At 56.7% G+C, this 27,654-nt stretch overlaps 2 protein-coding genes across 2 annotated transcripts; one reads left to right on the forward strand and one right to left on the reverse strand.

Moving 5' to 3' along the window:
* Positions 1–10,764: 10,764 nt before the first annotated feature.
* On the forward strand, positions 10,765–15,683 carry LOC310921863 (hepatic leukemia factor-like; the record flags this gene model as incomplete). Its single annotated transcript, XM_083882116.1, is given in 5 exon segments — positions 10,765–10,769; positions 12,718–12,757; positions 12,760–12,916; positions 13,356–13,639; positions 15,110–15,683. Coding segments are annotated over 5 exon segments (702 nt in total). The 3' UTR covers positions 15,326–15,683.
* A 1,946-nt stretch (positions 15,684–17,629) lies between these two features.
* On the reverse strand, positions 17,630–27,488 carry SULT2B1 (sulfotransferase family 2B member 1). The gene is made up of 7 exons (XM_083882069.1): positions 27,436–27,488; positions 25,200–25,341; positions 23,142–23,350; positions 21,169–21,295; positions 20,513–20,607; positions 19,411–19,591; positions 17,630–18,522 (listed from the first exon to the last, which is right to left on the reverse strand). Exons 2-7 carry the CDS (start codon positions 25,330–25,332, stop codon positions 18,077–18,079), a joined length of 1,191 nt encoding a protein of 396 aa, XP_083738195.1. The 5' UTR covers positions 25,333–25,341; positions 27,436–27,488; the 3' UTR covers positions 17,630–18,076.
* Between the last annotated feature and the right edge of the window lie 166 nt (positions 27,489–27,654).

Consider the following 27,654-nt stretch of genomic DNA (forward strand, 5'->3'; position numbering starts at 1 on the left):
ATTGGCCACGCCCCTTGTGTTAAACCCCGCCCCTTTTCCACTTTTGCACATGCCCTTTCCCGTTCTGGCCCCGCCCCTTTTCCCTTCTTGACCCCGCCCCTTACTTGCTCTGGCCCCGCCCCTTTTCCCTCAGCGCGGCTTTTGGCGGGAAGGGAGGGCGCCCCCTGCCGGCCCGCGTTCTCGTCGCGGAGTTCTCGCGCGATTCGCCGAAATCTCGCGAGATTTCCCGCAGTTTGGTCTCCGCTTTTCGGGGCGGTTTTTTCCGCATTTTTTCCCTTTTTTTTCCAAACTTTTCACAGTTTTTGCCCTTCTTTCCCGGCTTTCCCCTCGTTTTCCCGGGTTTTCCCCCTTTTCTCAGTTTTCTCCCCGTTTTCCCCGTTTTTCCCCCATTTCCCCGATTTTTTCCCCATTTTTCCCTTTTTTTTTCACGTTTTGCCCAAATTTTCCCCATTTTTTTCGTTTTTTCCCCGTTTTTCCCGGATTTTCCCTCAAAACTCCGCGGGTCCCGGGGCTGATTTGGGGGGAAAAAAGCGAAAATCGGGGGGAAAATGGGAAAAAACGGGAAAAAATGGAGAAAATCTGGAAAAAATGGGGAAAGTTGGATAAAATAAACCGAGAAACGGGAGAAAAGGTGAAAAAAACCACGAGAAAATGAGAAAAAATGGGGGGAAAACATGAAAAAATGGGGAAAAATGGGGATAAACATGAAAAATGGGGAAAAAAAACATGAAAAAAGGAGGAAAAATGGGGGAAAAACACAAAAAAAAGGGAAAAAATGAGGGAAATGGGAGGAAACACAAGAAAATGGGGGAAAACACGAGAAAAGGAGAAAAAAATGAGGAGAAAACCAGGAGGAAATGGGAAAAATTTGGGAAAATGGGGGGAAATACACGAGAAAATGGGAATAAATTTTGGGAATTTTTTCGGCAATTTTGGGGCATTTTTTTTTTTAGCAATTTTTGGACAAATTTTGGGCAAACCCCCCCCGGGGTGGGGGAGGGGCAGGAGAGAATTGTGGGGGAGGGGATTTATTGGGGGGTGGGGGGAGGGGCGGAACTTTTGTTCCGGGTCCGTTTCCGGCCGGACCCAAAACGCTGCGGCCCCTCCCCCACCCCCGGCCCCTCCCCCACCGCGGGACCCCCAAAGGCTCCGGGACATGAAGGGCCCCCGGGGGGGCTCCGGGAGGTACCGGGGGGGTCCGGGGGGTGGGGGAGGGGCGGTGGGGGGGACCCTCCCCCTCCTGGGGCTGCCCCTCCCCCACCCCGGGGCTTTCCCCGCCCGTGGGAACCCCGCGAGCCGCCCCTCCCCCATTTTTCGGACCCCCAAATTCAGCCCCTCCCCCATTTATGGGACCCCAGACTGAGATCCCAAAATTCCCTCCCGCCCCCAATTTTTGGGACCCCAAATCCCATTCCTGGGACCCCCCCCCCTCAAAATCCACCCTCATTCCTGGGACCCCCAAACTGGGACCCCAAATTCCCTCCCTGCTCCCATTCCTGGGACCCCAAAATCCCCCTTGATCCCATTTTTGGGACCCCCCCCAAAACTCCCCTTGACCCCATTCCTGGGACCCCAAAATCCCCCTTGATCCCATTTTTGGGACCCCCCCCAAATCTCCCTTTGACCCCATTCCTGGGACCCCCAGCCCCCCCCCAATCCCCTCCCCCGCCCCCAGACCCCTCAAAAATCCCTCTTGACCCCATTTTTGGGACCCCAAAATCCCCTTTACCCGATTTTTAGGACCCCCCCCAAAATCCTCCTTTACCCGAATTTTGGGACCCCCCAAATCTCTCTTTGACCCAATTTTTGGGACCCCCAGCCCCCCCCAATCCCCTCCCCCACCCCCCTAACCCCTCCCCCTCTCTCCGCAGCCCCCCGGAGCGCGCCCCCCGCCCCTCCCCGGCCGCCCCTCCCCCCCCGGGGGCGTGTCTGTACCTGTTGATTGACAGCCAAGGTTTGCCCTACACGGCGCTGGTGAGCGGAGACCCCCCCGGAGACCCCCCCGGGACCCCCCGCTTCTCCTGCCCCCAGTGTGGGCGTGGCTTCGCCTACCTGTCCTACCTGCAGCGCCACAGCATCGCCCACTCACCTGAGAAACCGCACCTGTGCCGCGCCTGCGGGAAGGGCTTCAAACGGGCCTCGCACCTGCAGAGACACCGAGGGACCCACCTGGGGACAGGGGACAGGGGACAACAGGGACACCTGCAGGGACACCGCGGGACTCACCTGGGGACAGGGGACAGGGACAGGGGGGGACAGGGACAGGGACAACAGGGACACCTGCAGAGACACCGCGGGACCCACCTGGGGACAGGGGACAGGGGACAACAGGGACACCTGCAGGGACACCGCGGGACTCACCTGGGGACAGGGGACAGGGACAGGGGGGGACAGGGACAGGGACAACAGGGACACCTGCAGAGACACCGCGGGACCCACCTGGGGACAGGGGACAGGGGACAACAGGGACACCTGCAGAGACACCGCGGGACTCACCTGGGGACAGGGGACAGGGACAGGGGGGGACAGGGACACCGCGGGACCCACCTGGGGACAGGGGACAGGGGACAACAGGGACACCTGCAGGGACACCGCGGGACTCACCTGGGGACAGGGGACAGGGACAGGGGGGGACAGGGACAGGGACAACAGGGACACCTGCAGAGACACCGCGGGGCCCACCTGGGGACAGGGGACACAGGGGACAGGAGGGGACAGGGACAACAGGGACACCTGCAGGGACATCAAGGGACACACCTGGATGGGGACAGAGGGGACAGGGGGGACAAGAGGGGACAGCAGGGACAGGGACACCTGCAGGGACAGCAGGGGACACACCTGGGCAGGGGGGACAGGGACAGGAGGGGACAACAGGGACACAGACAGGGACAAGGACAGCAGAGAACACACCTGGATGAGGACAGGAGGGGACAGGGACACCTGCATGGACACCACGGGACACACCTGGATGGGGACAGGACAGCAGGGGACACACGGGGATGGGGACAAGGACAGGGACAGGGACAGGGACAGGGACAGCGAGGGGACAGAGCAGCACCAGCGGTGTCGGGATGGCAGCAAGAGGACGGTGACCAGCACGGACAGCCCGGTGTCCGGCCCAGTGTCCGGCCCAGTGACCAGCCCGGTGACCGGCCCAGTGTCCAGTGACCGGCCCAGTGACCAGCCCAGTGTCCGGCCCAGTGACCAGCCCGGTGACCGGCCCAGTGTCCAGTGACCAGCCCAGTGTCCAGCCCAGTGTCCGGCCCAGTGACCGGCCCAGTGTCCAGCCCAGTGTCCAGCCCGGTGACCGGCCCAGTGTCCAGTGACCAGCCCAGTGTCCAGCCCAGTGTCCGGCCTAGTGACCAGCCCAGTGACCAGCCCAGTGTCCAGCCCAGTGTCCAGCCCAGCGTCCGGCCAGCCCTGCCCGGTGCCCTTCAGCCACAGTGACGGCCTGGAGCACCCAGGGGACACCACGGGGACGTGTCCTGAGCCAGGGGACACCACGGGGACGTGTCCTGAGCCAGGGGACACCATGGGGACATGTCCAGAGCTGGGGACACCACGGGGACATGTCCAGAGCTGGGGACAGTGTGGGGACATCAAGGATGTGTCCTGAGCCATGGAACAACAGGGACACCGTGGGGACATTTCCTGAGCTGGGGACAACGTGGGACAGCATGGGGACAAGGAGGACGTGTCCTGAGCCAGGGGACAGTGTGGGGACATTGTCCTGAGCCAGGGGACACCGTGGGGACACCACAGGGATGGGTCACCAAGGGGCTGATGGTGGCCAAGGACATTTGGGGACATGGAGGGACGGTGACCCCGGGGCTGGGGACACTCAGGGGACTTGGTGACACCTCTGGGGACATCAAGGGGACTCAGTGACACCCCAGGGTGGCCTTGGGGACACAAAAAGGACTCAGTGTCACCTCAGGGTGGCCCCGGGGACACAAAGGGGACTCGGTGACACCCCAGGGTGGCCCTGGGGACACAAAAAGGACTCAGTGTCACCTCTGGGTGGCCCCGGGGACACAAAGGGGACTCGGTGACACCCCAGGGTGGCCCTGGGGACACTCAGGGCCCCCCCCCCGTGTCCTGTCCCACCTCGATGTTGATTTTTATTATTTTTCATTAATAAAATTTTCCGTGTTTTGGTTTTTTTTTTCCTCGTTTCTCTCGTGTTGTCCCAGGGTGGGGGAGGGGCCAGAGGGGACATCTGCCCCTCCCCCCCCTTCAATGACCACCCCACCCCCACCTTTGGCCAAGTGACCATTGAGTGACCCCTGAGTGACCCCTGAGTGACCCCTGAGTGACCTGACCATGGCCTGACCCCTCTGTGACCCCTTGACCTTTGACCCCTCTGTGACACCCCACCCCAATCCCCCCCCCCAGTTCTGGATCATTCCAGTTTATTCCGGTTTATTCTGGTTTTTCCCCTGGTTTATTCCAGTTTATTCCGGTTTATTTCTGTTTGTTTTTTTTTTTTTTTTTTCTGGTTCATTCTGGAACATTCTGGTTTATTCTGGTTTTTTTTCCCCAGTTTATTCTGTTGGGTTTTTTTGGTTGTTTTTTTTTTTTTTTTTCTGGTTTATTCCAGTTTATTCTGGAACATTCGTTTATTTTGGGGTTTTTTTTTTCACAGGTTTATTCCGGTTCATCCCAATTTTCAGTTTATTCTGGTTTTTTCTGCTTTATTTGGGTTTCTTCTTTATTTGTTGTTTTTTTTTCCTGCTTTATTCTATTTTTTTCTGGTTTTTATTCCAGTTTATTCCGGTCGGTTCCGTACAGCGCGGCCGCCGCCCCTCCCCCACCCCGCCCCTCCCCCACCGCTGAAATTCCGAATTAATTCCCAATTTTTCCCCCTGGGGGGTCCTGGGGGGTCCTGAATGTCCAATGGGGCCTCGATGGGAAATTTTGGGGCAATTTTGGGCCATTTCGGGTCATTTTTGGGTCCATTGGAGCCGTTTGGGGGGGGGGATGGAGCATTTTGGGTCATTTTGGGTCATTTTGGGTCATTTTGGGTCATTTTAGGCCAAAATGAGCTTTTTCCTGCCAGGATGAGCCATTTTGAGCAATTTTTGAGCCATTTTTGGCCATTTTGCCCCATTTCACGCCATTTTTGTGCCACTTTTCACCAATTTTTGGCCATTTTAACCCATTTCACGCCATTTTTGTGCCACTTCTGACCCGTTTTTCGACCATTTTCACCCATTTTCGGCCGCTCATTTTTTGAACCATTTTCTGCTGGTTTTTGACCCACTTTACACCAATTTTGACCCATTTTACACCAATTTTGACCCATTTCAAGCCATTTTTTACCCATTTCTGACTCATCTCACTCCATTTTTGTGCCACTTCTGACCCATTTTTGGCCACTCATTTTTGACCCATTTTCTTCTGGTTTTGACCCATTTTACACCAATTTTGACCCATTTTTAACCCATTTTTGGCCATTTTGATCCATTTCAGGCCATTTTAACCCACTTTGTGCTGGTTTTGACCTGTTTTGGACCCATTTTGACCCATTTTACACCAATTTTGACCCATTTTTTACCACTTTGACCCATTTTTGAGCCATTTCACGCTATTTTTGACTCGTTTCAGGCCATTTTTGTGCCACATTTGACCCATTTTTCGACCATTTTAACCCGTTTTTTGCCCCTCCACTCCCCCCCTTGCCCCCTCCTCACTGCCCCGTCCCCTCCCCGTGTCCCCCCCGGTGTCCCCCCCTGCCCCGGTGTCCCCCCGTGCCCCGGTGTCCCCTGCGGTGCCCCAGGGCACAGCCCAGGTAGGTGAACCCCCGGCCGCACCTGTCACACCTGAACCCGGCCTGGCCCAGGTGCGCCCGGCGGTGCCGCAGGAGGTTCCCCAGGTACAGGAAGCTCCTCCCGCAGGTTCGGCAGCGCCGGCGCCGCTCGGGGCCGTGTCCCCGGCGGTGTTTGGTGACCTCGGCGCCGTCCCGGCAGCGTTTGGCGCACAGGGGGCACCGGGGGGGCCGGTGCTGCTCCGCCCGGTGCTGCCACAGCCGCCAGGTGCGCGCGAAGGTGAGTCCGCAGGTGCCGCAGCTCCGGGGGGGCGCGGGGAGGGGACAGTGACATCGGTGACGCCGCAGCAGCGACGCGGCCCAGAACCGCCGCCGGCACGAGTCGCACCTGGCCGGTTTCTTTTGGCGCCGCAGGTGACGCCGGCGGTGCCGCAGAACCCCCTGGACGCCCGAGCAGCTCCTCCCGCAGGCCAGGCAGGTTTTGGGGCGGCCCAGGTGAGCGTACCTGTGCGCCACCAGCGCCGCCGCCCGCGCGAAGCCGCGCCCGCACCTGCCGCAGGTGAGTCGTTGTTTGGGCCGCGGCGGCGCCGGCAGCTCCTCGGGGACGACGGGATGGTCCTCGCCGGGCGGCGCCGGCGTCGCGGGGTGAACCAAACGGTGCCACACCAGGTTCTCCAGGAAGCCGAACACCTGTCCGCAGGTGTCGCAGCCCTGCGGGTGCTCGGCGGCGGCGGCGGCCACGCGGAGCAGGTCGGGGAGGCAGCGCTGGCCGCACGACGGCGACGGCGCCGGCGCGGCGGGTTCGGCGCAGGCGGGCGGCCGGTGCACCTGGCGGTGCCGGGTGAGGCTCTGCGGGTAACCAAAGGCCTTCCCGCAGAGCTCGCAGCGGTAGGGCCGCTCCCGGGTGTGCACCACGCGGTGCTTGCGCAGGTGGAAGGACTCACGGAATCTCTTCCCGCAGACGGCGCACTCGTGCGGCTTCTCCCCGGTGTGGATCCTCTCGTGCCGCCGCAGCGTCTCGCGCCGCCCGAACGCCCGGCCGCACACCCCGCAGCCAAAACTCCGGCTGGGCGCCGAATTGCCGACGCTCCTGGCGACGTTTTGGCTGTTCTGGGGGTCCTGGTGGGCGCGGCGGTGGCGCAGCAGGCTCTGGGGCGCGGCGTAGGCCTTGCCGCAGACGTCGCAGCGGTGCGCGGCCCGCGGGGCGCCGTGCCCGGCCTGGTGCCGCAGCAGGTACGCCGCGTCCCGGAACTCCTTCCCGCAGACCGGGCACGGCAGGCGCCGCCGCGGCCCCGCGTGGGTCTTGACGTGCCGCGTCAGGCTCTCGCGGCGGTTGAAGGCGCGGCCGCAGGCGGAGCACGAGAAGGGTTTCTCGCCGGTGTGGATGATCTGGTGCTGCGCCAGGTGACTCGGTTTCTTGAAGGCTTTCCAGCACAGGGGGCAGCTCAGGGGGCCCTCGGAGCCCCCCGGGGCCAACGGCACCGACACCGGGGCCAGCAGGACCCCGCCCGGCACGGCCACCACGCCCCCGGGGGACACCAGCCCCACCCCGCCCGCGGCCAGCGCCGGGACGCCGTTGGCGACGGCCGGGGACAGCGTGGGCACTCCCGGCCTGGCCGGAGCCGGGGCGGGGCCGGTGGGAGAGACGTTGACCACGTTGGTCACGGCGTTGAGGTTGGCCAAGGCGTTGACCCCAGTGACCCCAGTGACCACCGCGTTGACCCCAGTGACCCCAGTGACCCCACTGACCACCGCACTGACCGCCACGCCCAACGGGTTGGTCACCACATTGACATTGGTCACCGCGGTCACTCCGTTGGCCGCGTTGGCCATGGCGTTGACCCCGTTGGCCGTGGCGTTGACCCCGTTGGCCGTGGCGTTGACGTTGGCCACCACAGTGACCCCGTTGGCCACCGCGTTGACCCCGTTGACCACCGTGTTGACCCCACTGGCCGCGGCGTTGACATTGGCCATGGCGTTGACTCTGTTGACCGCGTTGGCGTCGTTGGCCACCACGTTGGCTCTGTTGACCTCATTGGCCACCACATTGACCCCATTGACCACCGCGTTGACCCCGTTGGCCGTGGCGTTGACTCCGTTGACCTCATTGGCCATTGTGTTGACCCTGTTGACCTCGTTGACCGCCGCGTTGACCCCGTTGGCCCCAACGTTGACCCCGTTGGCCGCGGCGTTGACGTTGGCCACCCCGTTGGCCGCCGTCTCCTCGTTGGCCGCGCGGTGGCAGCGCCGGTGCCGCACCAGGCTGGAGCCGTGGCTGTAGGCGCGGCCGCAGGTGCGGCACTGGTGGGGCCGGGCCTCGCCGGCCACGCCCGCCCCGCCCACCTGGCCCAGGTGAGGAGGCGCCTGCCGGAAGCTTTTGGGGCAGGAGGAGCAGGGGAAACGTCTCTCCACCAAATATTTCAACCTCCGGAAGTAACTCCGCTCCTCTTTGGGCTCCGGCGGCCCTGGGGGGGTCCCGGGGGTCCCCGGGGGGCCCCGTTTGAGGCCCCCAAAAAGGTGCTGGTGGCCAGAGAGGTCCACGATGCCCCATTGGGGGGCGGGGAAAGGGCCCCCCGCCTCCAGCAGGGGCTGGGGAGGGGGAGGGAGGGGAGGGGGGGGGAAAGGGGAGACCCCCAGAGACCCCCCCAGAGCCCCCTCGGGCTTTTTGGGGTGGCTTTGGGATGAGGAGGAGGAGGAGGAAGAGGAGGAGGATGAGGAAGGCTCAGGTTTGTGTTTGGGGTTGGGGAGGGGGCTCCGATCAAAGGGGGGAGGGGCGCCCGAGGGGGGGGGAGGGGGAGGAGGGGGCGGGTACTCGAAGGGGGGAGGGGGGAGGGGCAGCCCTTTTTGGGTGGGGGGCTCGAAGGGCTCGGGGGGCTCCGGGCGCTGGTGGGTGAGGAAATCCAGGAAATCAAAGGGGTACGAGGGGAAGGGGCCGCTCTCGTCGCTCACGTTCGCCTCCATCACTGGGGAGGGGGCTTGGGGGTCTCTCAGAGCCTGGGGAAGGCTCGAGGGGGCTCAGGGGGGTCTCAGGGCTCAAGGAGGAGTCTCGGGGGTCCCTCAGGGCTCGGGGGGGACTCGGGGGGGTCTCGGGGGTCTCTCAGGGCTCGGGGAGTTCGAGGGGGGCTCGGGGGTCCCTCAAGGCCTGAGGGAGGCTCGGGGGGTCTCAGGGCAGGTTCGGGGGTCTCTCAGGGCTCAAGTGGGAGCCGCGGGGGTCTCTCAGGGCATGGGGGGGGGCTCGAGGGGGTCTCGGGGGTCTCTCAGGGCTCCCTCAGGGTTCGGGGGTCTTTCAGGGCTCGGGGGGGGACCTGAGGGGGGCCCGGGGGTCCCTCAAGGCTCGGGGGGAGTCTCGGGGGTCTCTCAGGGCTCCCTCAGGGCTCGGGGGGAGTCTCGGGGGTCCCTCAGAGCTTGGGGAGAGCTCAGGGGTCCCTGAGGGCTCAAGGAGGGGCTCGGGGGTCTCTCAGAGCCTGGGGGCGGCTCGAGGGGGGCTCGAGGGTCCCTCAGGGCTCCCTCAGGCCTCAAGGGGGTCTCGGGTCTCAAGGGGAAGCTCGGGGGTCTCTCAGAGCTCGGGGGTCTCTCAGCACCGCGGGAAGCGCTGATTGCGGAGCCGGGGGGATCTGTCACTCACCGGGGAGTCCCGGGGGGTCCCGGAGGATCCCGGGTGTTCCCGGGGGTCCCGGGGGGTCCCGGGGCTGTCCCGATCCCGCTGGGCCGGGCCGGGCCGGGCCGGACGCGCCGCCCCCGCCGGAAGCGGAAGCGGAAATGGCGCAGGGGAGGGTCCGCTGGGGGAGGCGCCGCCTCTCCCGCCTCCTTCTCCCCCCAGGGCGGGTCCGGAGCCGCTGCCGGGAGACACCGGGACCCCCCCCGGGGCCGAACCGAACCGGGCGGGCCCCGGGACCCCCGAACGGCCCCGGGAGGGAGGAGGGGGAGCTTTGCCCACACCAAAAATGGCGCCAAAGCCGCCTCCCTCAGAAAGTGACAAGATGGCGGCGGGTGCCCTTAATAAAAATGGCGGTCGGGGGGGGGGGCTCCGGGGGGACATCGGTGACCAATCAGAGAGGCGGGGCCGATTAGGCCACGCCTCCTGGGGATTCCCCTAAAAGGGGTGAGAATTTGGGGAAGGGTCGTGTCACTATGACGTCACTGGGGTTGGGGGGAATCCCCTCAGGCCTCTGGCTCCGCCTCCCCGTTGAAATTTCGCGGCGCGGCCCCTTTAAGAGCCCCGGCACGTGCGGCCCCGCGTGCTCCCGGCCCCTCCGGCCCCGCCCTCCCCTCATTGGTTAAAACTGGGTCAGGCCACGCCCCCCGCGCGCGGCCCCATTGGCCCAATGTAGGTCAGGCCACGCCCCCCGCATGGCCGCGCCGCCTGACCGCGGCCACGCCCCCTGCGCGCTCATTGGCTGCGCGTGGAGATCAAGGCGTGGCCAACGTAAAGAGGCGTGGCTTCATTTCTGTGCCTGCGTGGGCGGGGCTTCATTGCTTTGGGGGCGTGGCTCAGGGCGGTGCCGACCAATGGGAGGCGCGCAGCGTGCGCGAGGAAGGCGGGGTTTGTTTTTGGGGCGGGCGCGGTTTGGGCATAAATCGGGCGGGGATTGGCTGGACGGAAAAGGGGGCGTGGCTTATATCTGCCCCGCCCCTTTCACGGGCGCAGCGCCCCCCGCGGGCTCCGGGAGAGGAAACGGGACCCGCCGGGACCCGCCGGAGCAGGTGGGGACAGGGACCGGGACAGGGGGGGACACAGGGATAGGGGGGACAGCGGGGACAGGGGGGGGACACTGGGACCGGGACAGGGGGGGACACCGGGATAGGGGGGACAGCGGGGACAGGAGGACCCACCGGAGCAGGTGGGGACAGGGACCGGGGGGACACCGGGAATGGGACTGGGGGGACAGGGGGACTGGGGGGGACACCGGGTATACTGGGAATGGGGGGGACACCCCGGAGCAGGTGGGGACCAGGGGGGACACCGGGATAGGGAGGACAGGGGGGGACACCGGGACATGGGGTACAGGGGGGCTGGGGGGACACCGGGACCCACTGGAGCAGGTGGGGCCAGGGGGGACACCGGGAATGGGGGGACACCGGGGACAGGGGGGGACAGGGAGACTGGGGGGACACTGGGACAGGAGGGACAGAGGGACTGGGGGGGACAGCGACCGGGGACAGGGGACACCGGGATTAGGGGGGGACACCGGGGACATGGGGGTGACAGGGGGAACGGGGGGGACACCGGGACCCACCGGGACCCACTGGAGCAGGTGGGGACAGGGGGGACACCAGTATAGGGGGGGACACCGGGACTGGGGGGACACTGGGGACACTGGGACAGGAGGGACAGAGGGACTGGGGGGGACAGGGGGACCCACCGGGAACACCGGGAATGGGGGGACACCGGGAATGGGGGGACACCGGGACTGGGAGGGGACACCGGGGACAGCAAAGAGGGGACAGCGGGACTGGGGAGGGGACACAGGGGAAAGTGGGGGGACAACGGGACCGGGACCGGGGACCGGGAGGGGACAGCGGGACTGGAGGGGGGTGACAATGACCGGGAGGGGCGGGACCGTCCCGGTGTCCGGTCCCGGTGTCCCCTCCCCCCCCCCATTCCCAATTTCCCCTCCCCCCCATTTCCATTCCCGGTGTCCCCTCCCCCACCCCCCATTCCCGGGGGGGGGAGGGGTCACCCGAGGTGAGGCCGCACGTGGGGGCGGGGGATCCCCCACGTGACCGCGGCACGTGCCGGGAAGCCCCGCCCCTCCCCCCTCGTGTCACGTGTCCCCCACGCGTGTGGAGCGCCGGGTCACGTGTTTGGGGGGGCGTGGTCACGTGGGCTCGGTCACGTGACGGGATTTTTTGGGGGGACAACCCCTCCCCCCAAATTTTAGGGGGAATTTGGGGGAAAATTGAGGATTTTTTGGGATATTTTTTTAGGGGAAGATTTTGGGGAGTTTCGTGAGGAATTTGGGACATTTTTGGGGGGAATTTGGGGCATTTTTAGGGGAGATTTGGGGGGAATATTTTGGGGGAAAACTGGGGGATTTTGGGGGGAAAAAATTTGGGGAATTTTGGGGTATTTTAGGGCGAGGATTTGCGGCATTTTGGGGGGAATTTGGGGCATTTCAGGAGGAATTTGGGCCATTTTGGGCAGAATTTAGAGCCATTTTGGAAGGAATTTAAACCATTTTTAGGGGAACAATTTGGGCCATTTCAGGCTGAATTTGGGGCATTTCGGGCGGAATTTGAAGCATTTTTAAAGGAGCTATTTGAGGCAGAATATGGACCATTTGGGGAGCAATTTAAGGCATTTTTGAAGGGAAGATTTGGGGCATTTTAGGCGGAATTTGGTTCATTTCACCATGGCCCCCCATGACCCCTCCATGACCCCAATGACCCTCCCATGACCCCCCATGACCCCCCATGACCCCCATAACCCCCCTGTGACCCCCATGACCCCAATGACCCCCAGTGACCCCTCCATGACCCCCATGACCTCCCATAACCCCCCCATGACCCCAATGACCTTCCGTGACCTCCTGTGACCCCTTTGTGACCTCTATGACCCCCTGATGACCCCCATAACCCCAATGACCCCCATGACCTGCATGACCCCCAATGACCTCCCATGACCCCAATGACCCCTCCATGACCCCCCATGACCCCCATGACCCCAATGACCTTCCGTGACCCCCCATGACCTCTTTGTGACCTCTATGACCCCCTGATGACCCCAATGACCCCTCCATGACCCCAATGACCTCCATGTGACCCCAATGACCCCCCTGTGACCCCTGATGACCCCTGTGACCTCCTGATGACCCCAATGACCCCCCGATGACCCCAATGACCCCTCCATGACCCCCAATGACCCCAGTGACCCCCCTGTGACTCCAATGACCCCTGATGACCCCTGTGACCCCTCCATGACCCCCCAATGACCCCCCTGTGACCCCCAGATGGAGGAAGCGGGCGGGAGCCGTTTCGTGGGCGTGTCCCTGGCCCCGCCCTGGGAACGCCCCCCGGCCCCGCCCCCTCCCCAAATGGGGGTGGGGGGTCCCGAGCTGGAGTACGTGGACCTGGACGAGTTCCTGAGGGAGCACGGGCTGCCCCCCCCCAGCCCCCCCGAGAGCCCCCAGACCCACGAGAGGGCCCCCGGTACGAGGGGGGGGATGGGGAATTGGGGAGGAGGATAATGGGAATTTAATTTGGGGAGGGGGATGCGGGAATTCGAGGAGGGAAAAAGGGGAATTTGGCGGGAAAAGCGAATTTGGGAAGGGGAGAACAGATTTTGGGGGAGGGAAATGGGAATTTGAGGAGGGGGATAATTTGGGGGGAAATGGGAATTTGGGGCGGAGGATAATGGGAATTTGGCGGGAAATGGGAATTTGGGGAAAAAAATGGGAATTTGGGGAGGGGGATAATGGGAGTTTGGGGGGGAAATGGGAATTTAATTTGGGGAGGGGGATGCGGGAATTTGGGAGGGAAATGGGAATTTGGGGAGGGGGATAATGGAAATTTGGCGGGAAATGGGAATTTGGGGAGGGGGATAATGGAAATTTGGGGGAAATTTGGGGAGGGGCATCTTTGGGGGGAGAAACGGGAATTTTGGGGGAAAACCAGGAATTTGGGGAGGGGAAAACCGGAATCTGGGGGGACAGAACCGCCGCCTATCGCGACAGAACCGCCGCCTATCGCGACATAACCCCTGGTTTAACCCCCTCAGCGCCGGGCCCGGTGCGGGAGGCGCTGCCCGAGGCCGAGGGGGGTCCCGGGGGCGGCCCCTTCGACCCCCGGAGGTTGCGATTCTCGCAGGAGGAGCTGCGGCCGCAGCCCATGGCCCGCAAGGCCCGCAAGGTCCACGTCCCCGAGGAGCAGAAGGTGAGGAGGGGTTTAGGGGAAAATTCCGGGTTTTTGGGAAAATTGAGAATTTTTGGGGATTTTTTTGGGATTTTTTTGGGGGTGGTTGGGGGATTTTTTGGGAATTTTTTTGGATTTATTTTTTTTTTTGGGGGGGGGGGGTTTAGGGATTTTTGGGGGGGTTTTTTAGGGATTTTTTTTTATTATTTTTGGAGGGAGGTTTTTGGGGATTTTGGGGGATTGTGTCCTTGTGTTCGTCCCTGTGTCCATCCCTGTGTCCCCTTAACCCTGTCCTCGTGTCTCTCTGTCCCTGTGTCCCTGTGCCCCCCCTGCCCATGTCCCCATGTCCCTCTGTCCATCCCTGTGTCTCCCTGGCCCCCTAACCCTGTCCCCCCTGTCCCTCTGTCCCCTCTGACCGTGTCCCCATGTCCCTCTGTCCATTCCCTGTGTCCCCATGTCCATTCCCCTGTCCTGTGTCCACCCCCTGGCCCTGTGTCCATCTCCATGTCCCCCTGTCCCTCCTAACCCTGTCCCTTTGTCCCTGTGTCTCCCCTGCCCATGTCCCCATGTCCTCCTGTCCATCCCCTGTCCCTCATGTCCCTCTGTCCCCTCTAACCCTGTCCCCGTGTCCCCATGTCCCCCTGTCCCCCCTAACCCTGTCCCCTATCCCCATGTCCCCATGTCCCTGTGTCCATCCCCCTGTCCCTGTGTCCCCCCTGTCCCTCTGTCCATCCCTGTGTCCCTGTGTCCCCCCTGACCGTCCCTGTGTCCATCCTCCTGTCCCCATGTCCTCCATGTCCCCTCTAACCCTGTCCCCATGTCCCCCATGTCCCATTGTTCCCCTGTCCCCCTGTCCCCCCTAACCCTGTCCCCGTGTCCCGCTGACCCTCTCCCCGTGTCCATCCCTGTGTCCCCCATGTCCCCCTGTGCCCCCCTAACCCTGTCCCTGTGTCCCTCCTGTCCCCATGTCCCTGTGTCCATCCCCCTGTCCATCCTCCTGTCCCCATGTCCCCCTGTCCCCTGTCCTGCCTAACCCTGTCCCCTGTCCCCCTGTCCCCATGTCCCCCATGTCCCCATATCCCTCTGTCCCTCCTAACCCTGTCCCCATGTCCCCCCTGACTGTGTCCCCATGTCCCCCATGCCCCCCTGTCCCCCTGACTGTCCCCATGTCCCCCTAACCCTGTCCCCCTGTCCCCTGTCCCCATGTCCCCCGTGTCCCTCTGTCCCTCCTAACCCTGTCCCCATGTCCCGTGTCCCCCTGTCCCCCTGACTGTGTCCCCATGTCCCCGTGTCCCCCTGTCCTCCTGTCCCCATGTCCCCCATGTCTGTCCCATGTCCCCCTGTCCCTGTGTCCCCCCTGACTGTGTCCCCATGCCCCCCATGTCCCCGTGTCCCCCTGTCCCCCTGTCCCCATGTCCCCTGTCCCCCTGACTGTCCCCTGTCCCCCTGACCGTCCCCTGTCCCCCTGACCGTCCCCTGTCCCCATCCCAGGACGAGAAGTACTGGAGCCGCCGTTCCCGTAACAACGCGGCGGCCAAGCGCTCTCGGGACGCGCGGCGCCTCAAGGAGAACCAGATCTCGGTGCGGGCGGCGTTCCTGGAGCGCGAGAACGCCGCGCTGCGCCTCGAGGTGGCCTCGGCCCGCCGGGAGCTCCAGCGGTTCCGGGCCATCCTGGCACGATACGAGGCCCGGCACGGGCAGATATGAGAGATCTCCGGGCTTTGGGGTCTGCCTGGAGGGGTCTGGGACCATCCTGGACTGATCCAGGTGATCCAGGACTGCTCCAGGTGATCCAGGACACCTCCAGGGCCATCCTGGCACGATACGAGGCCCGGCACGGGCAGATATGAGGGTCTGGGGTCTGCCTGGAGGGGTCTGGGACCATCCTGGACTGATCCAGGTGATCCACAACACATCCAGGTGATCCAGGACTGCTCCAGGACTGCTCCAGGTGATCCAGGACACCTTCAGGGCCATCCTGGCACGATACGAGGCCCGGCACGGGCAGATCTGAGAGATTTTGGGGGTCTGGGGTCTGCCTGGAGGGGTCTGGGGTGATCCAGGAGGGATCTGGGACTGCACACAGAGCCTGGAGATGTTTTGGGACAGTTTGGGGAGATTTTGGGGCTGTTTGTTTGGGGAGATCTGGGCCAGCCCCGGGTGATCCAGAACCGCCTGGAGGGATCCGGGAACCATCGGGGACGGCCCGGGAAGGGATCCAGGAGCTGCTGGGGATCCACAACCACACCCAGGGCCGGGATCCAGTGAGGAGATCCGGGACTGGGATCCAGTCAAAAAGATCCAGGATTGGGATCCAATGAGAAGATCCAGCAGCAGGATCCAGGCCCCAGACACAGCACCGGGATCCACTCAAGAGATCCAGAGCTGGGATCCAGTGAGAAGGTTGAGGATTGGGATCCACCACTGAGATCCAGGACTGGGATCCATCCCCGGGATCCATTCCCGGGATCCACTGAGGAGATCCGCCCCCGGGATCCAGTGAGGAGATCCAGGATTGGGATCCATCCCTGGGATCCACTGAGGAGATCCATCCCCGGGATCCAGCAGCTCTACGGCCCCAGAGCCCCCCAGGGGGATGGGGAGGGGGTTAGGACTGAAATCCCCTCCCCCAGATCCCCAAATTCCCGGGATCCCCCCAAAATTCCCAGATCCCCTCCCCCAATTTCCCTATTTATTCCCAGCCCCTCCCCCCGGGGTTGGATCAAAGCACAATTTTGGGGGGTGGGGGAGGGGTCCCAGGGATTTCCCCCTCCCCCACTCTCCCCTCCCCCACCCCATTCCCAGTTCAGGCCAGTAGCGTTACTGGGGTGGGGGGAGGGGCACTCTCATCACCCCTCCCCCACCCCAAAATCCCCCCCCCCGCCCCTCCCCCCCCCCCCCCCCCGGCACTTTGACCACTTTACCGCCCCTCCCCCCACCACCCCCCGCCCCCAGCACGAGGGATTTTTTTGGGGGTGGGGGAGGGGTTTTTGTACAGAATTAAAAACAAAATAATAAATTAAAAAAAAAAAAACACAATAAAAAAATCGAACTGGGGGATACTGTGAGGGGGGGGATGGGGTGGGTTTTAGACCCCAAAACTTCCCAGGAATCCACAAAAATCCCTAAAAATCCCCCCAAATCCCCGTCCCAAGGGGTCCCCTCTGTCACCTCAATGTCCCCAATGTCCCGGGACAGCAATGGGGGCAGCTGTCGCTTTTTTCCCCTCTCACATTTCCTGCCCTTTTCCCTTCATATTTCCTGTTCTTTTCCCCTCACGTTTCCCGCCATTTTTCCCCTCTTTTCCCGCCATTTTCCCCCTCACGTTTCCTGCCATTTTCCCCTCAGGTTTCTCTCCTTTTCCCCTCACATTTCCTGCCCTTTCCCCCTCACATTTTATGCCTTTTCCCATCATATTTCCTGTTCTTTTCCCCTCACATTTCCCACCATTTTCCCCTCACGTTTCCCACTCTTTTTCCCCTCAGGTTTCTCTCCTTTTTCCCCTCACATTTCCTGCCCTTTTCCCTTTGTATTTCCTGTTCTTTTCTCCTCATGTTTCCCTCCATTTTCCCTTCACATTTCCTTCCATTTTCCCCTCACATTTCCCACCCTTTTTCCCCCTCAGGTTTCTCTCCTTTTCTCCCCTCACGTTTCCTGCCCTTTTTCTCCCCTCACATTTCTCACCATTTTCCCCTCACCTTTCCCTCCCTTTTCCCCTCACATTTCTACTTTTTCCCTCACATTTCTCACCATTTTCTCCTCTTGTATTCGCTGCCATTTTCCCCTCACGTTTCCCGCCATTTTCTCCCCACTTTTCCCTCCCTTTTCCCCTCACCTTTCTTACCATTTTCCCCTCACATTTCTGCTCTTTTTCCCCTTTACATTTCTCACCATTTTCCCCTCACGTTTCCCGCCATTTTCCCCTCACATTTCCCACCCTTTTTCCCCTCAGGTTTCTCTCTTTTTTTTCCCCTCACGTTTTCCCGCCCTTTTCTCCCCTCACGTTTCCCGCCCTTTTCCCCCCTCACGTTTCCCGCCCTTTTCTCCCCTCACATTTCCCTCCATTTTCCCCTCACATTTTCCCCTCACATTTCCCACCATATTTTCTCCCCATCCCCAAAAAAAAAAAACCCCAAAATTTCCCCCTGGAGGATCCCCTTCCTTCACTTCCCCATCACCCTCAGCACAGGTACAAAACCCCCTCCCCAAATAACCCCCCTCCCCTTTTTTCCGCATCAATTACCAGCACCATTGATTGATTTATTGATTGCTCTTTATTAATTAGCCCAATTTAAGGAGGGGTCCCACTTTTGGGAGGGCTCTGAAGGCACTTGGAAGGGGGAGAATCAATAGGGACCCCCAAATTGGGGAGGGGTCCTGAGGGTGTTTTTTAAAGGGGGGATCCTGGAGATGTTTTTGGGGTAAATTTTGGGGGTCCCCTCCTTTTTTAGGGGCTCCTTAGGGGGGTCCCGGGGGGGTCTTGGGGACATCCAGGCTGGGGGGAACATGGGGAGGGGGGTCCTGAGGGGTTTTTGGGGTTCCCTGGGGTGTTTTAGGGGGAATCTGAATTTTTGGGGGGTCCTGAGGGGTTTCTGGGGGATCCTGAGCATTTTTTGGGGAACCCTGAGGAGTTTTTGGGGCATCCTGAGGAGTTTTTGGGGCATCCTGAGGAGATTTTTGGTGATCCTGAGGTGTTTTTTGGGGCGTTTCTCCTCCTTTTGGGGGTTCCCCATCCTCGCCGCCCTCCTGGGAGGATTCGAGGGCGTTTTTGGGGGTCTCCGGGGGGATTTCGGGGGTGTCCCAGGGGAAGGAGACCCCCAGACCCTCCATCCTCTCCCTGTAGACGAGGTCGAAGCGTTGACTCTGCTCCGGGCTCAGGTGGTTCCTCCAATCCCCCGAGATCCCTGAGGAAATGGGGACAAAAATGGGAAAAAAAGGGAAAAAAATAAGCAAAAATGGGCAAAAAATGGGAAAAAATGGGGTAAAAATGGGCAAAAATCCCTCAGGTTGTTTTCAAATATCCCCAATCCTCCCAATATCACCAAATATCCCAAATTATCTGAATTGTCACCAATGTCCCCAAAGTCCCCAAATGTGCCAAATCCCCCCAAATATCCCAAATTATCCCAAATGTTCCCAAATGTCCCAAACACCCCCAATGTCCCAAATCCCCCAAATGTCCCCAATTATCCCAAATGTCCCCAATGTCCTCAAATGTGCCAAATGCCCCCAAATGTCCCCAATGTCCCCAACACCCCCAATGTCCCCAAAGTCCTCAATTATCCCAAATGTCACAAATCCCCCCAATGTCGTCAATTATCCCCAAATGTCCCCAAATCCCCAAATGTGCCAAATCCCCCCAATTATCCCAATTGTCCCCAATGTCCTCAAATGTCCCAAATGCCCCCAAATATCCCAATTGTCCGCAAAGTCCTCAATGTCCCCAAATGTGCCAAATCCTCCTAAATATCTCCAGTTATCCCAAATGTCCCCAAAATCCTCAAATGTGCCAAATCTCTCCAAATGTCCCCAACACCCCCAATGTCCCCAATGTCCTCAATTATCCCAAATGTCCCCAATGTCCTCAAATGTCCCCAATGTCCCAAACACCCTCAATGTCCTCAATTATCCCAATTGTCCCCAATGTCCTCAAAGTCCTCAAATGCCCCAAATCCCCCAAATGTCCCCAATACCCCTAATGTCCCCAAATGTCTCCAATCTCCCCAATGTCCCCAATGTCCCCCAATGTCCCCGCTGTCCCCAGCCCTCCCCAATGTCCCCCATGTCCCTACCTTTCCTGAGGAAGGGTCCCCGCCGCCGGTCCAGGATGAACTGGGGGCTGAGGCTGAAGTTGCTCATGGGGTTGTGGCTCATGGTGACAAAGGAGGCGTTGGCCACCACGGCGTCCAGCGCCGCCGCGTCCAGCGGCCGGCCCAGGAACGAGCACAGCCTCTGCACGCTGCCACGGAGATCCTGGGGACAGTGGGGACAATCAGGGGACATTGGGGACACTGAGGGGCCCAGGAACGAGCACAGCCTCTGCACGCTGCCACGGAGGTCCTGGGGACACCAGGGGACATTGGGGACAATCAGGGGACATTGGGGACACTCAGGGGCCCAGGAACGAGCACAGCCTCTGCACGCTGCCACGGAGGTCCTGGGGACATTGGGGACAATCAGGGGACGTTGGGGACACTCAGGACATTGAGGGGGATTTGGGGACATTGGGGACAATCAGGGGACATTGGGGACACTGAGGGGCCCAGGAACGAGCACAGCCTCTGCACGCTGCCACAGAGGTCCTGGGGACAGTGGGGACAATCAGGGGACATTGGGGACATTGGGGACATTGGGGACACTCAGGGGACATTGGGGTCATTCAGGGGATTTGGGGACACTCAGGGGATTTGGGGACATCCAGGGGAATTTGGAAAATTTTGGGAACATTCAGGAATTTTGAAGACATTGAGGTGACACAGGTGACCTCGAGGTGTCCCCAGGTGTCCCCAGGTGTCCCCAGGATGTCCCAAGGTGTCCCCAGGGTGTCCCCAGGTGTCCCCAGGATGTCCCAAGGTGTCCCCAGGTGTCCCCAAGGTGTCCCCAGGTGTCCCCAGGATGTCCCAAGGTGTCCCCAGGTGTCCCCAGGGTGTCCCCAGGATGTCCCAAGGTGTCCCCAGGTGTCCCCAAGGTGTCCCCAGGGTGTCCCCAGGATGTCCCAAGGTGTCCCCAGGTGTCCCCAGGTGTCCCCAAGGTGTCCCCAGGTGTCCCCAGGTGTCCCCAGGTGTCCCCAAGGTATCCCCAGGTGTCCCCAGGTGTCCCCAAGGTGTCCCCAGGTGTCCCCAGGTGTCCCCAGGTGTCCCCAGGGTGTCCCCAGGTATCCCCAGGTGTCCCCACCTGCTGCAGCTCCTCGTAGCTGATCCAGAAGAAATTCTCTCGTCCCCGGAGCTGGAGCCACCCCCGGACGTGCTGGAACCACGACCCGAAGGGCACTGGGGACACGTTGGGGACACGTTGGGGACACGTTGGGGACATCGCTGACACCTCAAACCCCCAAAATCTGGATTTCCCACCCCAAAATCCCCCCCAAACCCCACAAAATTCACCAGAAACAGCCCTTGGATTCCAAAATCCCAAATTTCTGCCCCAAAATCCCCCAAAATCTCCCCTAAAACTCTCCAGAACCTTTTAAATCCCAGAAATTCCCAATAAAACCTCCCCAAAACCCCCAAAAATCCCCGAAAATCTCCCCAAAACCTTTTAAATCCCAGAATTTCACAATAAAACCTCCCCAAAACCCCCCAAATCCCCAAAAATCCCCGAAAATCTCCCCAAAACTTTTTAAATCCCAAAAATTCCCAATAAAACCTCCCCAAAACCTCCCAAAATCCCCAAAAATCCCTGAAAATTTCCCAAAAAAATCTCCCCAAAACATTTTAAATCCCAGAAATTCCCAATAAAACCTCCCCAAACTCCCCCAAAAATCTCCCCAAAACCTTTTAAATCCCAGAAATTCCCAATAAAATCCCCCAAAATCCCCCCAAATTTGGCACCATCTCCCTCCAGGAATTTCTCCATGAACTCCTCGAGGGTCCCGGGGTCTTTGTAGGGTCGGAAAATTCGAGCAAAGTGGAAAAGGGACACCAGGACGTCCTTGGGATCCCTCACGGTGTAAATCACCTGCAAAAAGAGCCCAAAAAACCCAAAAAATCTTCCTAAATATCAAATTCTATTGAAATCCCAAATTTCTGAGCCAAAATCCCAAATTTCTGACCCCAAATCCCACAGAAATCCCAAATTTCTGACCCAAAATTCCACTGGAATCCCAAATTTCTGACCCCAAATCCCACATTCCTGATCCCAAATCCCATCAAAATTCGATGTTTCCCATTTTTTTTTACCCTTAAAAATCCCCCTAAATTTCCCATTTTTCCCCCCCTAAAATCCCCATTTTTTACCCTTAAAAATCCCTCTAAAAATCCCATTTCCCCCCCCTAAAATCCCCATTTTTTACCCTTAAAAATCCCTCTAAAAATCCCATTTCCCCCCCCTAAAATCCCCATTTTTTACCCTTAAAACCTCCCCTAAAATCCCCATTTTCCCCTAAAATCCCCATTCTTTCACCAAAAACCACCATTTTTTCACCAAAAAATTCAGATTTTTTACCCAAACCTTGGCTTTGGAGCCAAAAAAAGCTTTAGGGAACATCTGGACGGGGATTTGGGAGCTGATGATCCTCGGCCTGGGATTCCCCCGGGCTCTGCCATAACCCGCCATTTTCTCCCCTCACATTTCCCTCCATTTTCCCCTCATATTTCCCATCTTTTCCCCTCACATTTCCTGCTCTTTTCCCCCTCAGATTTCTCTCCTTTTTCCCCTCACGTTTCCTGCCCTTTTCCTCTCACATTTCTATCCATTTTCCCCTCATATTTCCCATCTTTTTCCCTCACATTTCTCACCATTTCCCCCCCTCACGTTTCCCGCCCTTTTCTCCCCTCACGTTTCCCGCCATTTTCCCCCCTCACGTTTCCCGCCATTTTCTCCCCTCACGTTTCCCGCCCTTTTCCCCCCTGGAATCCCCATTTTCCCCCCTAGAATCCCCATTTTTTCACCAAAAAACACCCATTTTTCAGCCCAAACCTTGGCTTTGGAGCTAAAAAAGGCTTTAGGGAACATCTGGACGGGGAGGTGGGAGCTGATGATCCTCGGCCTGGGATTCCCCCGGGCTCTGCCATAACCCGCCATTTTCCCCCTCACGTTTCCCTCCATTTTCCCCTCACATTTCCCATCTTTTTCCCTCACATTTCCTGCCTTTTTTCCCCTCAGGTTTCTCTCCTTTTTCCCCTCACGTTTCCTGTCTCTTTTCCGCTCACATTTCTATCCATTTTCCCCTCATATTTCCCATCTTTTTCCCTCACATTTCTCACCATTTCCCCCCCTCACGTTTCCCGCCCTTTTCTCCCCTCACGTTTTCCCGCCATTTTCCCCCCTCACGTTTCCCGCCATTCTCCCCCCTAAAATCCCCATTTTCCCCCCTAGAATCCCCATTTTTTCACCAAAAAACACCATTTTTTCCCTCCAAACCTTGGCTTTGGAGCCAAAAAAAGCTTTAGGGAACATCTGGACGGGGATTTGGGAGCTGATAATCCTCGGCCTGGGGTTCCCCCGGGCTCTGCCATAACCCGCCATTTTCCCCCTCACATTTCCCTCCATTTTCCCCTCATATTTCCCATCTTTTCCCCTCACGTTTCCTGCCTTTTTTCCCCTCAGGTTTCTCTCCTTTTTCCCCTCACGTTTCCTGCCCTTTTCCTCTCACATTTCTATCCATTTTCCCCTCATATTTCCCATCTTTTTCCCTCACATTTCTCACCATTTCCCCCCCTCACATTTCTCACCATTTTCCCCCCTCACGTTTCCCGCCCTTTTCTCCCCTCACGTTTCCCTCCATTTTCCCCCGTAGAATCCCCATTTTCCCCCCTAGAATCCCCATTTTTTCACCAAAAAACACCCATTTTTCAGCCCAAACCTTGGCTTTGGAGCTAAAAAAGGCTTTAGGGAACATCTGGACGGGGAGGTGGGAGCTGATGATCCTCGGCCTGGGGTTGCCCCGGGCCCTGCGATATCCCAGCAGAGTCTCCAGCCACGGGCCCCGGTCCCAGTTGGGGACGGAGCGGCACCACTTGGGATCCCCGTCCTGGCGGATCAGGCTCAGGATCTCCAGCATCCACACGGTCCCTAAACAAATAAAGGATTTCAGGTAAATTTTTTGGGATTTTTTTGGGATTTTTTTGGGATTTTTTTGGGATTTTTTTGTGATTTTTTTTTTTATTTTTTGGGGGAATTTTGGGGTCCCTGTCTTGGATTTTTTTTGGGATTTTTTTGGGATTTTTTTTGGATTTTTTTGCAAATTTTTTGTGATTTTTTTTTTATTTTTTGGGGGAATTTTGGGGGTCCCTGTCCTGGCTCAGAATCTGCAGCAATCACAGTGTTCCTAGAAAAAAACCACAGGATTAAGGATAATTTTTTGGGAATTTTTTTTAGGGTTTTTTTTTTTTTTTTTTTTTGCAATTTTTTGGTGATTTTTTGGTGATTTTTTGGGGATTTTTTGGGGATTTTTTGGGATTTTTTTGTGGTTTTAGGGGTCCCCGTCCTGGCGGATCAGGCTCAGGATCTCCAGCATCCACACGGTCCCTAAACAAATAAAGGATTTCAGGTAAATTTTTTGGGATTTTTTTGGTGATTTTTTTTGGATTTTTTTTTTATTTTTTTTGGATTTTTTGCAAATTTTTTGTGATTTTTTGGGGGGAATTTTGGGGTCCCTATCCTGGCTCAGGATCTCCAACATCCACACAGTCCCTTAAAAAAAGAAAATAAGGTTTTTGGGGGATTTTTGTGATTTTTTTGAACCTCAACCAATTTCTGGACATTTCCTGCACATTTTCCCACCCCAAATTCAGGATTTTCCTCCCAATTTCAGGATTTTTCTCCCCAAAACCCCCAAATTTCCACCCAAATTTTCAATATTTCCTCCCAAAATTTGGGAATTTTCTCCCCAAACTCTCAGACCTCAGAAATTTCCCCAAAATCCCCATTTTTTCCCCCCAAATCTCCCAATTCCTGCACATTTTCCCCCTCCAATTTCACAATTTTCCTCCCCAAACCCCCAAATTTTTTCCCAAAACCCCTGAATTTTGACCCAAAATTTTGGGATTTTTACCCCCAAACTCTCAGACTTCAGGAATTTCCCTAAAATCCTCATTTTTCCCCCAAATCTCACCCAATTTCTGGATATTTCCCACACTTTCCCACCCCAAATTCAGGATTTTCCTCCCAAAAATCAGGATTTTCCTCCCCAAAACCCCCATTTTTTTTCCCCAAAATCTTCAGATTTTCTCCCAAAATTTCAGATTTTTCTCCCCGAACTTTTAGACCTCAGAAATTTCCCCAAAATCTCCATTTTTCCCCCCAAATCTCACCTCATTTCTGGACATTTCCCACATGTTTTCCCCCCCAAATTCAGGATTTTCCTCCCCAATTTCTCCAATTTCAGGTATTTCCCCAAAATTCTCATTTTTCACCCCAAATCTCCCCCAAATTCAGGATTTTCCTCCCCAAATTCAGGATTTTCGTCCCCAATTTCAGGATTTTCCTCCCCAAAACCCCTAAATTTTTTCCCAAAATTTCAAGATTTCCTCCCAAAATTTCAGAATTTCCCCCCAAATTCTCCAATTTCAGGTATTTCCCCAAAATTCTCATTTTTCACCCCAAATCTCCCCCAAATTCAGGATTTTCGTCCCCAATTTCAGGATTTTCCTCCCCAAAACCCCAAATTTTTCCAAAATCCTCATTTTTCCCCCAAATCTCACCCAATTTCTGATCATTTCCCACATTTTCCCACCCCAAATTCAGGATTTTCCTCCCAAAAATCAGAATTTTTCCTCCCCAAACCCCCAAATTTTCTCCCCAAACCCCCAAATTTCCACCCAAAATCTCCAGATTTTCTCTCAAAAATTCAGATTTTTCTCCCCAAACTCTCAGACCTCAGAAATCTCCCCAAAATCCCCATTTTTCCCCCCGATCTGACCGGATTTCTGGTAGGTGACGTTGAAGACGTCGTCGTCCTCCACGGGGAAATCGCGCGCGGCCTCGAGGCCCCGGGGGGAGTAAAGGAGCCCCGGGAACGTCACCCCCCCGTGCTGGAAGTACCCGCACGACATCGGGGACACCTGGGATTCCAGGAAAAAAAGGTCAGGAATTAACAAAAAATTTGTCCTAAAATTTGCTCAGAATTACAAAAAAATCCCCGTCAAAATCCGCCCAAAATTCCCGTCAAAATTCCCAAAAATTCAAAAAAAATTCCCAAAAATTCCCGTAAAAATCTACCCGGAATTCCCAAAATTCCCATCAAAATTCCCAAAAAATTCCTGTCAAAATTCCCCAAAAATTCCCGTCAAAATCTACCCGGAATTCCGAAAATTCCCATCAAAATTCCCAAAAAATTCCTGTCAAAATTCCTCAAAAATTCCCGTCAAAATTCCCAAAAATTCCCATCAAATGTCCCAAAAATTCCAATCAAAATTTGATTGGAATTCCCAAAATCTGCACGACATCGGGGACACCTGGGATTCGGAGAAAAAAGGTCAGGAATTAACAAAAAATTGGTCTCAAAATTTGGTCAGAAGTCACAAAAAAATCCCCGTCGAAATCTGCCCAAAATTCCCGTCAAAATTCCCAAAAATTCGCAAAAAATTCCCAAAAATTCCTGCCAAAATTCCTCAAAAATTCCCGTCAAAATCTGTCCAAAATTCCCGCCAAAATTCCTTAAAATTCCCGTCAAAATCCAGCCAGAATTACAGAAAAATCTGCCCCAAAAATTTGTCCCAAAATCTGCTCAGAAGTCATGAAAAATCCCCGTCAAAATAATAAAAAAATCCCCATTAAAATCTGCCCAGAATTCCCCAAATTCCCATCAAAATTTGTCCCAAATTCCCATCAAAATCTGCCCAGAATTCCTGAAAATCCCTGTCAAAATTCCCAAAAATTCCTGTCAAAATTCCTTTAAAAATTCCCATCAAAATTCCCAAAAATTCCCAAAAATTCCCAAAAAATCTGCCCAGAATTCCCGAAAATTCCCGTCAAAATTCCTCAAAAATTCCCAAAAAATTTCCTGTCAAAATCCACCCAGAATTCCCAAAATTCCACCCCCAAAATTCGCTCCAAATCCACCCGGAATTTCCCCCCAAAAATCCCAAAATTTCCCCCACAAATTTGTTTCAAATAAAAGTAAAAATAAAAATAAAAGTAAAAGAAATAAACAAAGAAATAAATAAATAAAAATCCGGAGTTTGGGGATTTTGGGGAGGTTTTTTGGGGGATTTTAGGAGAATTTTGGGGGGATTTTTAGGAAATTTTGGGATAATTTTGAGGTTTTTTTGGGGGAATTTGGGGAGTTTTGGAAGATTTTCCAGGGGAATTTTGGGAGATTTTTGGGGAAGTTTTGGGAGATTTTTTTGGGGGAATTTTGAGACATTTTTGGGGGGAATTTTGTTTTTTTTTTTTTTTTTTTTCAAGTTTTGGGAGAATTTTGGGGAAGATTTGGGAGATTTTTTTGAGATTTTTTGAGATTTTTTAGGGTAAATTTTGGGAGTTTTTTTGGGGGAATTTTTAGGAATTTTTGGGGGGAAATTTTGGGAGATTTTTTGGGAGTTTTGGGAGATTTTTCAGGGGAATTTTGGGAGATTTTTAGGAATTTTTTGGGGGAAATTTTGGGAGATTTTTTGGGGGAGTTTTGGGAGATTTTTGAGAGAATTTTGGGGAATTTTGAGAGATATTTTTGTGAAATTTCGGGCGATATTTTTTTTTGAGTTTTGATAAAATTCTGGAACATTTTTTGGGGGATTTTTGGGTCCCGGCAAAACCCCCCCGCCACCACCAGGGGGCGCTAAAAAACCACCTAAAAAATTTTATGACAAATTTTTGCCAAATTTATAATTTTTTTTTTAAAATCTCATATTTTTTTACCTCCCAAAAATCCCTGAACGATCCCCAAGCCCCTTTACCCAAAAAAACCCATAAAAATCTTTAAAAAACGCCCCAAAATATTTTTTAAAAATAAAAAAATCTCCACGGCAACACCTCGGGGTGGGGGAGGGGCGGGACCTGCCCTTATTTTATTTTAATTTTTAATTAATTTTTTTTTTTTTTGGTTTGGGGGGAGGGGCAGGTGGGGGAGGGGCACCTTGAGGATGATAAAAATCATTTAAAAAAAACCCCCCAAAAAACCCCTAAAAATCAAAAATTTTCCCCTCCCCCACCTTTACCTGGAGCCGCGGCCGCACCTGAGCCCGGGGTGGGGGGAGGGGCTGAATTTGCCCCTCCCCCACCCTAAAAAAAAAAAAAAAGCCACGCCCCTCCCCCACCCCGCCCCTCCCCCACCCTTCGAATTGACGCAAAAACCCCCCGGACCGGTTTTGCCCCTCCCCCACCCCCTTAAAATTATTATTTTTTTATTTTCTGCCCCCTCCCCCACCCAAAAATCC

The sequence above is a fragment of the Zosterops lateralis genome (assembly GCF_965231275.1).
Source record: "Zosterops lateralis genome assembly, chromosome: 37".
Taxonomy (NCBI): Eukaryota; Metazoa; Chordata; class Aves; order Passeriformes; family Zosteropidae; genus Zosterops; species Zosterops lateralis.

Coding starts and splice junctions, on each gene's coding strand:
- SULT2B1 (XM_083882069.1), bottom strand. CDS start 25,332: ATGTCGTGCGGGTACTTCCAGCACGGGGGGGTGACGTTCCCGGGGCTC. Junction 23,351..25,199: donor CGTCACCTACCAGAAATCCG/GTCAGATCGGGG, acceptor TTATTTGTTTAG/GGACCGTGTGGATGCTGGAG. Junction 20,608..21,168: donor GAAATTCCTGGAGGGAGATG/GTGCCAAATTTG, acceptor ACGTGTCCCCAG/TGCCCTTCGGGTCGTGGTTC.